The sequence below is a fragment of the Microcebus murinus genome, chromosome 2, assembly GCF_040939455.1.
Source record: "Microcebus murinus isolate Inina chromosome 2, M.murinus_Inina_mat1.0, whole genome shotgun sequence".
In the NCBI taxonomy this organism is placed as follows: Eukaryota; Metazoa; Chordata; class Mammalia; order Primates; family Cheirogaleidae; genus Microcebus; species Microcebus murinus.
This window is the reverse complement of record NC_134105.1, coordinates 10,100,577-10,114,491: the sequence shown is the minus strand read 5'-3', so window position 1 is coordinate 10,114,491 and position 13,915 is coordinate 10,100,577. Positions and strand designations below refer to the sequence as shown.

At 39.0% G+C, this 13,915-nt stretch overlaps 1 protein-coding gene across 1 annotated transcript in view; it reads left to right on the top strand.

The window, feature by feature from the left end:
• Positions 1–13,915, top strand: part of FBXO42 (F-box protein 42) — a 92,380-nt gene that overhangs the window by 38,628 nt on the left and 39,837 nt on the right. The window contains exons 3-4 of the mRNA XM_012763079.2: positions 2,109–2,225; positions 11,433–11,567. Coding sequence (XP_012618533.1) covers positions 2,109–2,225; positions 11,433–11,567 — 252 coding nt within the window. The remainder of the gene's footprint in view (positions 1–2,108; positions 2,226–11,432; positions 11,568–13,915) is intronic.

Genomic DNA, 13,915 nt, shown 5'->3' with positions numbered 1-13,915 from the left:
TGATTTCTTTCATTTGGGTTTTATAGTTTTCTCATATAGATTTTGTATCTATTTTGTTACATTTCTAGGTAAGTACTTCATTTTTTGGTGCTGATGTAAATGGTTTTATGTTTTTAAATTTCAGATCTACTTGTTCATTGTTGGTATATAGAAAAGTGATTGACTTCTGTGTATTAATCTTGTATCCTGCCATCTTGCTATAGCTATTTATTAGTTCCCTGACCCAGACAGTTTTTTCTCACATTCATTATGTATCTGTCTCTTATTCATTACTGCCTTATGTCATTTCAACATTTGCAAATCAGTAATATTCATTTCACCAGCATGTAGCTGGCAATGTTGTTACTCACTAAAAATGACTATGCTTTTTAAAAATATTTCAGTCTTATCAACTGTGAGTTCACCCAAATGAAATTTGTCATAGTATGGGAATAGTGATCATCACTGGAAAACATGTGTAGGTACTGCCATCCTGCTTAAGGATCCACTAAGATGGCATAAATTCAGGAATAATACACATTCTTTCAAAATGTGACATAATTGGTTGTTCTCTTCATTCATAATTTTGCTCTACTGAAATTAGTCACTGTAATGAATGTGTTAGAAAATAGATTGTTCCGGAAACATGAAGCTCTCATGTTTTAAAGTAGACTTTATTTTTTAAATTTTTTTGTTTGTTTTTTGTTTGTTTTTTGTGAGAGGAGTCTCACTCTGTTGCCCAGGCTAGGGTGCTGTGGCATCAACCTAGCTCACAGCAGCCTCAAACTCCTGGGCTCAAGTGATCCTCTTGCCCCAGCCTCTCAAGTCGATGGGACTACAGACGTGTGCTACCACACCCAGCTATTTTTTCTATTTTTAGTAAAGATGAGGTCTTGCTTTTGCTCAGGCTGGTCTTAAGCTCCTGGACTCAAGTGATCCTCCCACCTTGGCCTTCCAGAGTGCTAGGATTACAGAGCCACCACACTCGCTAAGTAGACTTTATTTTTAAGAAAAGTTTTAGGTTCATAGCAAAGTTAAGGAGAAGGATCAGAGATTTCCCATGTATCCTCTGCCCTTAAACACAATAGCCTGGCTGAGTACCACATTGCCCACCAAAGTGATACATTTGTTACAAATGATGAACCTACATTGACATATTCTTATCACCCAAAGTCCTTAGTTTACATTAGGGTTCACTCCTTTTTTTTTTTTTTTTTTTTTTTTTTTTGAGACACAGTCTCGCTTTGTTGTCCAGGCTAGAGTGAATGCCATGGCGTCAGCCTAGCTCACAGCAACCTCAAACTCCTAGGCTCAAGCAATGCTACTGCCTCAGCCTCCTAAGTAGCTGGGACTACAGGCATGGGCCACCATGCCCGGCTAATTTTTTCTATATATATTAGTTGGCCAATTAATTTCTTTCTATTTATAGTAGAGACGGGGTCTCGCTCTTGCTCAGGCTGGTTTCGAACACCTGACCTTGAGCAATCCGCCCACCTCGGCCTCCCAGAGTGCTAGTATTACAGGAGTGAACCACCGGGCCCTGCCAGGGTTCACTCTTTGTGTCAAGCATTCTATGGCTTTGGACAAATGTGTAATGACCATTATAGCTCTCACTTTTTAAAAAGCTTTACTTAAGTCATATATTCATCATTTCATAATCTATTATAAGCTGATTAATTATCTGTATTTAAGATGGAGAATGCTTTATTGCCCTGGTCTAACTACATATATTAATTGAACATCTGTTATATTTCAAATACTGCTTTATCATACTCTTTCACAAGGTGAATTATCCTCCAGCCTCTTTGCTTTGGAATCATAATACCAGTTATCATGATGTGTCACCTCATGATATAAAGGGGACTAGAAGTATAGTGTGAGCTGATTTTGTAACCTCGAGCAAGTCACTTAACTTCCCTGAATTTTGGTAAAATGAAAAGATTGCGTCTTCCAGTTTTGAAATTCTGTGATTCTGTTTCCTTTATTTGAATGAAAATCAAAGAAATTTAGAGTTCCTCAAAGAAACGTATATCTTATAAAAGTGACAAAATAGTTAATAGACACAGTTTTAATAATTTGATTTATAAGTTAAGTGTCCAGGTTGAGGCATTTGCTCTTTTTGTCTATAGGTGTAGCCCACCAGTGTTATCATGGTTTCATGAAGGCTGTCCAAGAAGGAAACATTCAGTGGGAGAGCCGAACTTACCCTTATCCTGGAACTCCAATCACTCAGCGGTTCTCACACAGTAAGTATTCACTGTGAAAGCTGGTCCCACCCTGCTTTTTTATCAGGATTTATTTTATCAGGATTTTTAATGAAGACAATGTAAAATGCAAGTTTATATTTTATAACCAGAATTAGGGGAAAGTGTGAGCCTAAATATATGGTAGGTACTTTGTTAATAATAATTTTATATTCTGCTTGTTCATTTTCTCTAGTCCAAAGAGTTCAAGGCATTTTGCTTAGAATTTTAAACATCTGACATTATGTAGGGGGAAGACAAGGGAAAGGCATCATACATGAGGGTATTTCTGAGATCCTGCCTAGGGAGTAGCCAGACTTTAGTACTAAGTCTTATAATGACTATCTATTTTATTTATTTATTTTTTAATTAATTTTTTTTTCCAGCATATCGTGGGGGTACAAATGTTAAGGTTACGTATATTACCCTTGCCCCTTCTCCCCCATGACTATTTTAACATAGTATATGTTTGGCAGACACAAAATTTGTCTGGAGTCTCACAAAAATTTTGAAGGTCAAAGGTATTGATTATAAAATACAAATTTAAATAGTAAAATTATAAATAAAATAGTCTTAGAGGCCAGCTACCGCAGATATACTCTTGTATCCAGAGGAGAGTTCAGTAAAGAATTCTAACTCATAGTTGTCTTTGAGTTGGATCTGAGTAAGTCAAGGGAACAGGCTAACCTATTGCTGTGTTTTCGGTTCTCTCTCTTTTTTTTTTTGAGTCAGAGTCTCACTGTGCTGCCCGGGCTACAGTGCCATGGCATCAGCCAAGCTCACAGCAACCTCAAACTCCTGGACTCAAGCGATCCTTCTGCCTCAGCCTCCCGAGTAGCTGGGACTACAGGCATGTGCCACCATGCCCGGCTGATTTTTTCTATATATTTTTAGTTGGCCAATTAATTTCTTTCTATTTTTAGTAGAGATGGGGGTCTCGCTCTTGCTCAGGCTGGTCTTAAACTCTTGAGTTCAAAGGATCCGCCCACCTCGGCCTCCCAGAGTACTAGGATTACAGGTTTGAGCCACCACGCCTGGCCATGTTTTTGGTTCTCTTAGGGAGTTATTTTTACTTATGCTGTTATAAACTGCCCAGAGCAGTGGGCCTCAAAGTATGATTCCTGGACCTCTGGGGAGGAGGGTGTCCATGAGACCCTGTCAGGGACTCTCTGAAGTCAGAACTGGCTTTGTTTATTTTAAACTATGTGTGTGACATTGAATAACACAGTGATTACTAGAATAGTTCAGGGACTCTGCCTTGATTTATACTTAAGACTCCATCAGTTTTACCCACCATTGCTTTTGTATTATTAGTGCCAATGCCAAAACTGTGAGAAAGGCAAGTGGTGGTGTTATTATGTAAAAAATAGTTTTGAGAGAGTCTCAAGTGTTCTGAGGAGTCCACAGATCACACTTTTGAGAATCACCGAAATGGACTGTAAATGAATTCTAACTGAGAATATTTAATGAAATTATAGGAGAGGAGAGTCCATATTAGATCCAGTATTTATTGTTGAGGGAGAGAGGGGTAATTTCACTTACTTATAGGTAATTAGAGTAAAAAGTAGGTAAGATTTCTGAAGACTGAAAACTTTTTTGAAACAAGTAGTTTTAGAACCTTAAGTGAGGGAAATTGAATGAATCTAGGCAAAATAGAAACCAGATTAGGAAATCTTCAAGAGGAAATTATCACAGCATTAGCTCAGTTTTCTTATGAGAAAAGGGAAAAATATTTTTCAGTTAACTAGCTTTTGAAATTAGTATTACCACAAAATAGAGACAATTGTTTGAAGGGGAAATAAAATGGATAGTACACTGAGTAAGCCCGCAGAAATTCAGAGGTTAGTGGATTTGGATAATTGTAAGTTTCTATGTGTCGTTGTCTCTGACTGTCTCTCTTATTGTCTGTTTTGGTCAGTGTCTCATTGTTTCCTTCCATCTGTCTGTACATACTATCTGATTTAACTGACAAACTGAAGACATTACAGGAAAAGGACAGTTTTCAAAATAGGTTGAAAACAGGAATTCCTTTAATTTCTTTCTTTAGCTCCTTCCTCTTTCTATTATGTATTTCTCCTGTGGTCTCAGTTTTCTTTCTTATCCCTAACTCATGTTGAGCTTGAGATCCACATTTCTCAATCTTTTTTTTTTCTTTTTTTCTTTTTCTTTTTTTTTTTTTTTAGAGATGAGGTCTCACTCTTGCCTTGGCTGGTCTTAAACTCCTCTTGAGCTCTGGCGATCCTCCTGCCGTGGCCTCCCAGAGTGCTAGGATTACAGGCCTGAGCCATCGTGGCTAGCCTTCTAATTCTTTTTTTTTTTTTTTTGAGACAGAGCAGAGTCTCACTTTATTGCCCAGGCTAGAGCGAGTGCTGTGGTGTCAGCCTAGCTCACAGCAACCTCAAACTCCTGGGCTCAAGCAATCCTCTTGCCTCAGCCTCCCAAGTAGCTGGGACTACAGGCATGTGCCACCATGCCCAGCTAATTTTTTCTATATATATATATATATATTAATTGGCCAATTAATTTCTTTCTATTTATAGTAGAGACAGGGTCTCACTCCTGCTCAGGCTGGTTTCGAACTCCTGACCTCTCATAATCTGCCCGCCTCAGCCTCCCAGAGTGCTAGGATTACAGGTGTGAGCCACAGTGCCCGGCCTGCCTTCTAATTCTTATGTAATAGGATAATGATACACATGCTTGTTTGTTTGAGACAGGGTCTAGCTCCGTCAGCCAGGCTGGAGTGCAGTGGTGCAATCATAGCTCACTATAGCCTTCAACTCCTGGGCTCAAGTGATCCCACTGTCTCAGCCTCCCAATCATGCACGGCTAATTTGTTTCATCTTTTTAGAGATGGGGTCTTGCTATACTGCCCAGGCCAGTCTCAAACTCCTGGTCTCAAGCATTCTTCTCACCTCAGCCTCCCAAAGTGCTGGGATTACAAGCATGAGCCACCATGCCCAGCTCACGTGTTTCATACTCAATCAGGTAAAAGTGGAACTCAGTACTTGCCCCCACATTTTCTCTTCTTCCTAGTTTAGCTAATGTGAGCATCATTCTCTTAATTACAGGAGCTTAAAATCTTGGATTCATAGTTTCTTTCTTTCTTTTTTTTTTTTTTTGAAACAAAATCTCACTTTGTTGCCCAGGCTAGAGTGAGTGCCATGGTATCAGCCTAGTTCACAGCAATCCTCCTGCCTCAGCCTCCCGAGTAGCTGGGACTACAGGCATGTGCCACCATGCCCAGCTAATTTTTTTTTCTATATATATTAGTTGATCAATTAATTTCTTTCTATTTATAGTAGAGACAGGGTCTCGCTCTTGTTCAGGCTGGTTTCGAACTCCTGACCTTGAGCAATCTGCCCACCTCAGCCTCCCAGAGTGCTAGGATTAAAGGTGTGAGCAACAGCGCCAGGCCGTTTCTCTTTTGTTCAACAAGAGCCAAAGCCCATTGATTCTGTTCTCTCTACAATCTCCCTCATATTTTTTTCTTTTCCCCTTACCCTAACTTATGTTCTAATCATTGCACTTTTTCTTAACCATCCCAGTGTACTCCTAAATGGTCTTCTTGCCTTTTTGCCTTTCTCCATCCAAACCTGCACTAGACACTGTTGGCAATCCTCTCTAAAACTGGGGACAGTGCCACCTCCTAGGGCTTTTGGAAATGAGTAAGATCATTGTTTATTGTCTTGACTGGAAAGCACTACAAGCATTTAGTAGGCAAGGGCCAGGGATACTAAATGTCCTGTGGTGAATTGGACAATCCTACACACAACAAATTGTTCTACCCAAAATGATAAGATCCCCCATCAGGAAACACTGCAAGTCTGAAACACACAACCAGCCTCTCATCCTTCCGTCAAAAGGCTCCATCCTTTCTCCTGCATGTGGAAGTTTCTACTCTGCTTGGCTTTTAAAGACCCAGCTTACCTTTTCTTTTTTCTCTTTTTTTAAATTTTTAAATTATTTTATTGTTTTACTCTTTCTTTTTCTTTTTTTTTTCATGGTAGTAACAGGATTTTGCATGTCGATACCTTTTCACCCTGACTCACTGTCGCATCCTTATACAGCCATGCTTCAGCCACATGAGCCTCCTGGTTGTGCCTGAAACTTCTCTGCTTTGTGATTTTTGCTTGGAAGCCCTAATTTCATTCCCCCCCCCACAACTTTCCTTTCTGTCATGTTCCTTTTTCATTCCAAGACTTGTTTGCCCTTCTTAATTGACTGAAAGTGTCCTATCCATTAAAACTCATATCAAAGCCAAAGGCCACATTCTTTACAAATTGCTATCAAATTCCCCACCAAGGAGATTAAGCTCTTTTCTTTCTCTGGATATACTCCCCAAATACACTGTTCATACCTTCCTGCATTATTTATTGCTGGTTGTCTTTTACCCATATTATCTGTGTGAGAGAGACTACATGCAAAAGAGGAAAGAACTTTGGACTTTGGAAACAAGTTTCTTAGCTCCTCTGACCCATAATTTCTTCTTCTGTAAAATCTGTATGACAAATTGTATTTATGCCATAGGTTTGCTGAGAAATGTAATTGAGGAAACACTTGTAAAATGTGTTTTAAGCTGTAAAGGGGTGATGATGATGTCCCTTTCACAAGATTGTTGTCTCCATGTCTTAGAGGTACCATTCACAGCACCTTGTTAATAGTTGATATCTAATAAATTTGATGTCAGTAAATTTTGATATCTAGTAAGTTTTTGGACTTAAGTGCAACAAAGATATGCACAGTACAACATCTTTTCTATGTAAAAGTCTGGGACAAAAAAGGCAGGTATAATAAAAAGGCCAATCTTCTAGCTTTTTGGTGTGTGCATGATTTGTTGTGTGCAAGGCATGATTAATGTAGAATATCCTTTTCAGATTGTTGTAGGGGTCTGCTGAGTCCCCAACATCATGGCCAGGGCAGTTCCATACACAATGCTGATCATGCTCCTGCAGGAGCCAGCAGGCCCAGATTGGATAATCGCTCCTGCTTATTCCATAGTTATGTAATTACAGACCTTATCAAATATGTTGTGGCTTGTAGATGTGAGGCACATGACAGCATAGTCTCCATAAGCACCCTGGACACAAGTGAAAAAACAAAAGAGAATTTAACATCTGAAAGTGCTAAAGTTGGAGTGTTCTATTCATTCTGGGAGCATTTATTGAATGCTCTGTGCACCATGGAAAATATGAAACTACTGGAAGATCTTGCAATTGAAATAATTACAGTATAGTACAGAAGTATTCAGAACTTTGAAGAACTGTTTGCTTGTTGTGTAATTAAATTGTGAATATTTTACTTGTATTTGAATAGGGATTATTAGACATTAACTTGAGGTATGTATCTTGTAATAGTTGTTCATGGAACATTTAAGCCCATTTCAGAAAATTTGAAGAGGTTTAGCAATTGAAATAAACATTCTCAATATTATATCTTAGCCCAGTATTCATACCATACTATGAGCTGTAACTTTGTATAGCACATTCCAATGGTCTAGATGTTATAGAGTAAAACATTCTATTTGGGTAGCGAACTTGGGAAAAGGGAAATGACTACTTAAGCACTGGAAATTGTTCAAATTCTTAATTTTTTCTAAAAAGCTTGTTTGAACTTGTTGGGTCTTCCTCCTCACTCCTACTAAGATCAATATATAGGTGTCTTAAATAAAAACAGGCAATACACAAAGCTGAATAGGATGCTTAAAATAGTTGAGTATATTATTGGTAGTTATTTTCTCATTCTATTATATCTTAGTTCTAAACATAGCTGCCTACATTGACTCCCTTCCTCTCTCAACTTGATAATTGACCACCAGTCATTGAAAATACAGTAGTATGTGAAGACTTGCTGTTTTAGTTACGTTAGCTTTGCATGCTTTGGGCTGTGCCTGCCTTTTCCAGAAACCTTTGTTTGCTCAAAAAGCAGGAAAATGCCAATTGTCCTATTTTAGTATAGGATTAAAATACATGTGGTAAAGATCTCATGGGGCCCAGCTGCTGGCTGGCTGGCTGGCTTTTCAATCCAAATAGAGAAGAAAAATGTTTGCTACCTCTTTGAAAAAATAGAGGCACTATGCTCTTTTGCTACATGAAGGAGGCAGCTGCCAAGAGTTTATGAGGAACAGGGATATATAAACGAGCTCTTATCTCCTTTAGTTATGAAATCATGGATTTGTTTTATTAAACATTGTTAAAATGAATACTAATTAAGGTTTCAGAAGCCATAGGACATTGCTAACTTCTGTTCTGGAGGTCTGGAATATCAAGTGAGAAGACTATTCTTTCATGCCTATCACCAGTTGGCTCAGTTCAAAATGCCCCATTTGTTGGGATTGCTAGATCAAGATAAGTCTAAAGAGAACCAAGATATCTGGAGTTGAGCTCCTTTATTTATTTATTTTATTTATTTTTTTTTTTTTTGAGACAGAGTCTCACTTTTGTTGCCCAGGCTAGAGTGAGTGCCGTGGCATCAGCCTAGCTCACAGCAACCTCAAACTCCTGGGCTCAAGCGATCCTCCTGCCTCAGCCTCCCGAGTAGCTGAGACTACAGGCATGCACCACCATGCCCGGCTATTTTTTTGTATATATACTTTTAGTTGGTCAATTAATTTCTTTCTCTTTTTAGTAGAGACGGGGTCTCGCTCAGGCTGGTTTCGAACTCCCGACCTTGAACAATCCGCCCGCCTCGGCCTCCCAGAGTGCTAGGATTACAGGCGTGAGCCACTGCGCCCGGCCTGAGCTCCTTTAGTAGAGATTAAAATGTGGCTCCAGTAATTGTCCTTTTGTTCATCTAATGTTCTCTAATTTGATCCTCTGTTATTTTCAGTTCTTAGCAAATCTGAAACATGAGCAATGAAATTTTCTTGGACTTCTTAATAGACTTTCTTGTTGGGATATAGATTAACTGATTGAGATATAGATTAGAAATTATTAATTTTTTTAGTCTCACTTTGTTGCCCGGGCTAGAATGCCGTGGCGTCAGCCTAGCTCACAGCAACCTCAAACTCCTGGGCTTAAGCAATCCTCGTGCCTCAGCCTCCTGAGTAGCTGGGACTACAGGCATGTGTCACCATGCCTGGCTAATTTTTTCTATATATTTTTAGTTGGCCAATTAATTTCTTTCTATTTTTTTAGTAGAGACAGGGTCTCACTCTTTGCTCAGGCTGGTTTCAAACTCCTGACCTTGAGCGATCCGCCTGCCTCAGCCTTCCAGAGTGCTAGGATTACAGGCGTGACCCACCGCACCCAGCCTAGAAATTATTTTTAAAGGCAAAGAGAGTCAATGGAAGGTGTAAGACCATTTAAATCTTCATACTTCCATATATCATTGTAGTGTTTTTGACTTCTGGGAATATAGTAAATATTTTACAAGTGCAAACCTATTGATGATTAGATGCTATTTCATTTCTTCACATCTGTTTTCCCTAATTTCTTTGGTAATTTGAAAAGCCTGCAGCTCCATTATTGCACAGTATCAGAGGTCAGATAATTTGTATTTTCTCCTTTTACTGGCTGAGATTACTGGGTTTAAGTGGCTAAACACACTGCTTTTATTATCTCTTCACTCACCCAGTTTTCTGACTTGGACTTCCTACTATAGAGTCCCAAAGGACTAACAGGTGGGCTGAGTTAAGAAAGAGTCATTTTAAGAGCAAGGATATATTACTTAGGTGATTATAGCAGTGGCATTGGTTAAGTCAATAGTAATAACATTTCCCCTTTTCTGAGCTTGACTACGTAGTGCCAGAGTTCAGAAGAGATCTTAGAAATAGTAATGTGCTAAACTGAACGAGACCTACAAATAAGCTGGATGAACATGCACTAGTGCATTAAGTCTCTGAATTTCTTTTCCCTTTCCCCTTGCTTTTTTTTTAAAGAGTACAGTGGCATCATCATAGCTCATTGTAACCTCCAACTGCTCAAGTGATCCTCCTGCCTCAGCCTCCCAAGTAGCTGGTTCTATAGGTGTGTGCCACCATGCCTGACTAATTTTTCTATTTTTTGTAGAGACAGAGTCTGACTCTTGCTCAGGCTGGTCTCAAACTCCTGGCATCAAGCAGTCCCTCCCACCTCAGCCTTCCAAAGTGCTAGGATTACAGGCATGAGCCACCATGCCTGACCTCCCCTTCTGCTAAACTGTTAGTTTCATATAAACATTGAGAGATCTTTTTTCCCTTCTGGCATGCATGAAAAGGATAGCAAAGAAAGCTCTGCTTGGGCCTCTTCCTGAAATCCAATATGGTAAATGCAAGACTATAAGGAGTGTGGTCATGTTTTCCAAAGGATAGACACTATAAGGTCACAGAACTCGTGCCTCATGTCTAGACTGTGTCTTTGGTCTTTCTCGTTTTGGGGAATCAGCCCCTTCCACAGTCATTGTCTCTTTTTCTTAGGAATGGTGCTTGGTGATGTGTATATACTCATCTAATCAAAAGGGCTCTTCTCAGAGACTTTCATGGGTTTTGTTTTGTTTTATTTCTCTGGTTTTCTAGCCAGTATAAATCAGCCTGCCTTGGTAGCTTTTGGATATACCTAGGGATTTAATGACTTCCATGCTTTTTCCCTCTGTTGCTTTGGGACCAGTCCAAGACCATACTACTTCTGAATTTTCCTGGCTGCCCTTTGGAATTCATAAAAACTGTATTGCTTTAGTCACGTTGATCTTTATATGTGGTTACTTCATGTCATTGATTAAAACTGTTTTTGGTTACTGTGTTTCATACAAAGATTGTTTATTGATTTATGCTTCATATTTCATTTGAAAACAAAAACAGTAAGAGGAGGACTGGAGGAGAGAAATGGGAGGACAGAGTGCATCTATTAGCACTATCTTTGCCTAGACTTAAAGGATAATGATGCAGATTTAGATTAGTTACATAGCTGTGGTGAAATTTCACTGATTGAGCACCCTTAACCTGAATTTCTGTGTGTTCTTGCTGGAATTGTACTATCTTACTTAATAACATCATTGTCAGTTTGCTTAGTGTGCTCAGAAATAAAATTTTCATAGCTTTATCTGGCCTTGTTTTAAAGGATAATGTGATATTGACCAACCTGAAGACAAGAGGCTGGTTATAGAAATTTGGTACTTAGTAACAAAGTTGCTGAATGTTTGGAATAATTGAGCTCTGAAAAATATGGGCTATGGTTAAAATGTTGGAGGGGCCCTCAAAATTAAACAGCAGTTATCCATTTATTGTTTTCTTTCTAGGTGCATGCTATTATGATGCTAATCAGTCTATGTATGTGTTCGGAGGCTGTACTCAGAGCAGCTGCAATGCTGCCTTCAATGACCTCTGGAGACTTGACCTAAATAGCAAAGAGTGGATCCGACCTTTGGCTTCAGGTAAGTTATGAAATGCTGATCTTTGCCTTCTTATCTGGTAATTCCCTTAGCATGGAAACTCTACCTGATCCTTTTTGGTGTTGGTCTAAAGGATAAGTTACTGAGGCCGCAGGTCCTTTGTCAAAATAGCTGTGTAAATGAGAAGAGTAATATGCTTGTGTAAGTCTTTGAATTTTTTTAAAAAAAGTATACTTTATCATTAGTATCGGTGCTCTGCCTAAATTGCTGTACTACTGTGTGAATTCATCTGCATGGTTTTCTCAAGTACTTGCACAGGCGTGATACACTGTTTGGTATGAGGTTGAAGTGAGAACAGAAACACAGAGTCATGAGAACTGTAGTTGACTGACAGAAGTTGTTGTCCCAGGTCTAAGGCAATATCTTTTGTTATTGCCAGCTCAGATATTCGGGGAGTGTATGGGACATGCCTCTGCTAGTTACTCTTAACAGCTCGGGGGTGTGGGAAGATTCCATGGTAGGTACATTCCTGCACAGTCCCAGTATGCCAGAAATCTGGCAAAAAGAAACTAGATTACTTTCTTCTTTTTGACCTAACTTTTCCTGAGGGAAAAAATAAAAACACAATTGTTTTTGCACTCATGAGATGGGACAGTTTGAAGAGGCACAGTTATAAGATTGGAGGAATGGGTATGATAGAGAAATAGAGTCCACTGGATATAAAGTATTTAGCTAGATTTGTTGGCAAGCTTTCCCCAAAACATTCTTCATTTGGTTTTCAAGGTGAGAGCTCAGTCTTGGACTAAAGAGACTTGGGTTTTCCTGGGTAGGTTCTTTACTTATTTAGGCCTTGCCTTACTTAGATTACCAGTTGGGAGACAACATGGCATATTAGAAAGGGCACTGGACTAAGCAGTGAGAAGACGTGAGTTTCATTTCCTGGCATAATCATCAGTTCTCTTTATAACTATGAACAAGTTACTGCACCTCCCTGGGAGAAATGTGGAGTAGGACTGGATGACTCTATTTTTAAATGGGCTGAGAAAGCTAGTTTATGTTTCCCTCTGTTTATATAACCTCTGCTGTGAATGTATAGGCCAGGGTCTTAAAGCTGCTTATGAGAAGAAGCTCTTGTTCTTATGCCTGCAATAGGCAAATATAAGAGGAGCAAACTGACAGTGGATACTCATGGGTGTGGCTGAGTTTTCTGTTGATGAAATTCTTTATGAAAATTATTGAAGGCTGGGCCTGTAATCCTAGTACTTTGAGAGGCTGAGGCAGAAGAATCACTTGAAGCCAGGAGTTCAAGACCAGCCCGAGCAATATAGTGAGACCGGTCTCTACAGAGAAATAGAAAAATTAGCCAGGCATGGTGGTGCATGCCTGTATTCCTAGCTACTTGGGAGGCTGAGGCAGGCGGATCACATGAGCCCAAGAGTTTCAGGTTGCAGTGAGCTATGATGATGCCACTGCACTCTAGCCTGGGCAACAGAGTGAGACTCTGCCTCAAAAAAAAAAAAAAAAAAGAAAGATAACCAAATGGTAATCTTATAAAAAGTTTGATCTGTACCCCCATAATATGCCAAAATAAAAAAAAAAAAAAAAAAAAGTTTGAAGGTTAGTACTATATTAGGACCTTCGGAGTTTTATACTTTACAGGGTCTCCTTTTCTAGCCCTTTGTTCCCTGTTGTACTTAGTGCATTATTGATTTATATTTGGAGTCACAGATTCTAAAATGTAAGAGGTCTTCTCAGTTCAAACATCCTATCGTCACTGTACTTGATATTTTGTCCAGGCCCCATTTCAGAGCAGCTTTGATTGTTCCAATCGCAAAATATGAATACTGCCTTTCTCTGTTTTGTAACGAAGCTTTTTTTCCTTTGATAATTTGGCATGAGTGTTGCTGTCTCTTGTGAATCTCTGGTTTTGGGACCTTCATAGCCTACTGCCAACCACTTTGCTTATTTCTCCCTATAAGATGGACATGAGTTTTTTTTTTTTTTAACCACTAAGTGTGAAAACTATGCTTAAGAATCCCCAAGGTAGAAATTTAGAGAAATAACTGGTTTGATAATTTAGGTTCTCTAAAGAATCCAAATTTTTAAAAAATAGAAACATTTAGATTGTTCTCTTTGATGAAATATATAAACTCCTGAATGTTTACAGTAATTTTCTAAGAGTGTCTCAAAGAATCTAGTTACGGCCTCACCCTAATCTACAATTAGAGCCTAGTTTTAGAGGAAGAAAAAACTGAACTTTTTGAAATGTCTGCTTTAAAATAACAATAGTTTAATAAAGAGCCCTGTGAGATTCTCATTTAGGCAGAAATCCCATGGGAAGATTCCCTGAGGAAATGTTTCTGTATGCTGTCATGAGTCCTAACCAAAAT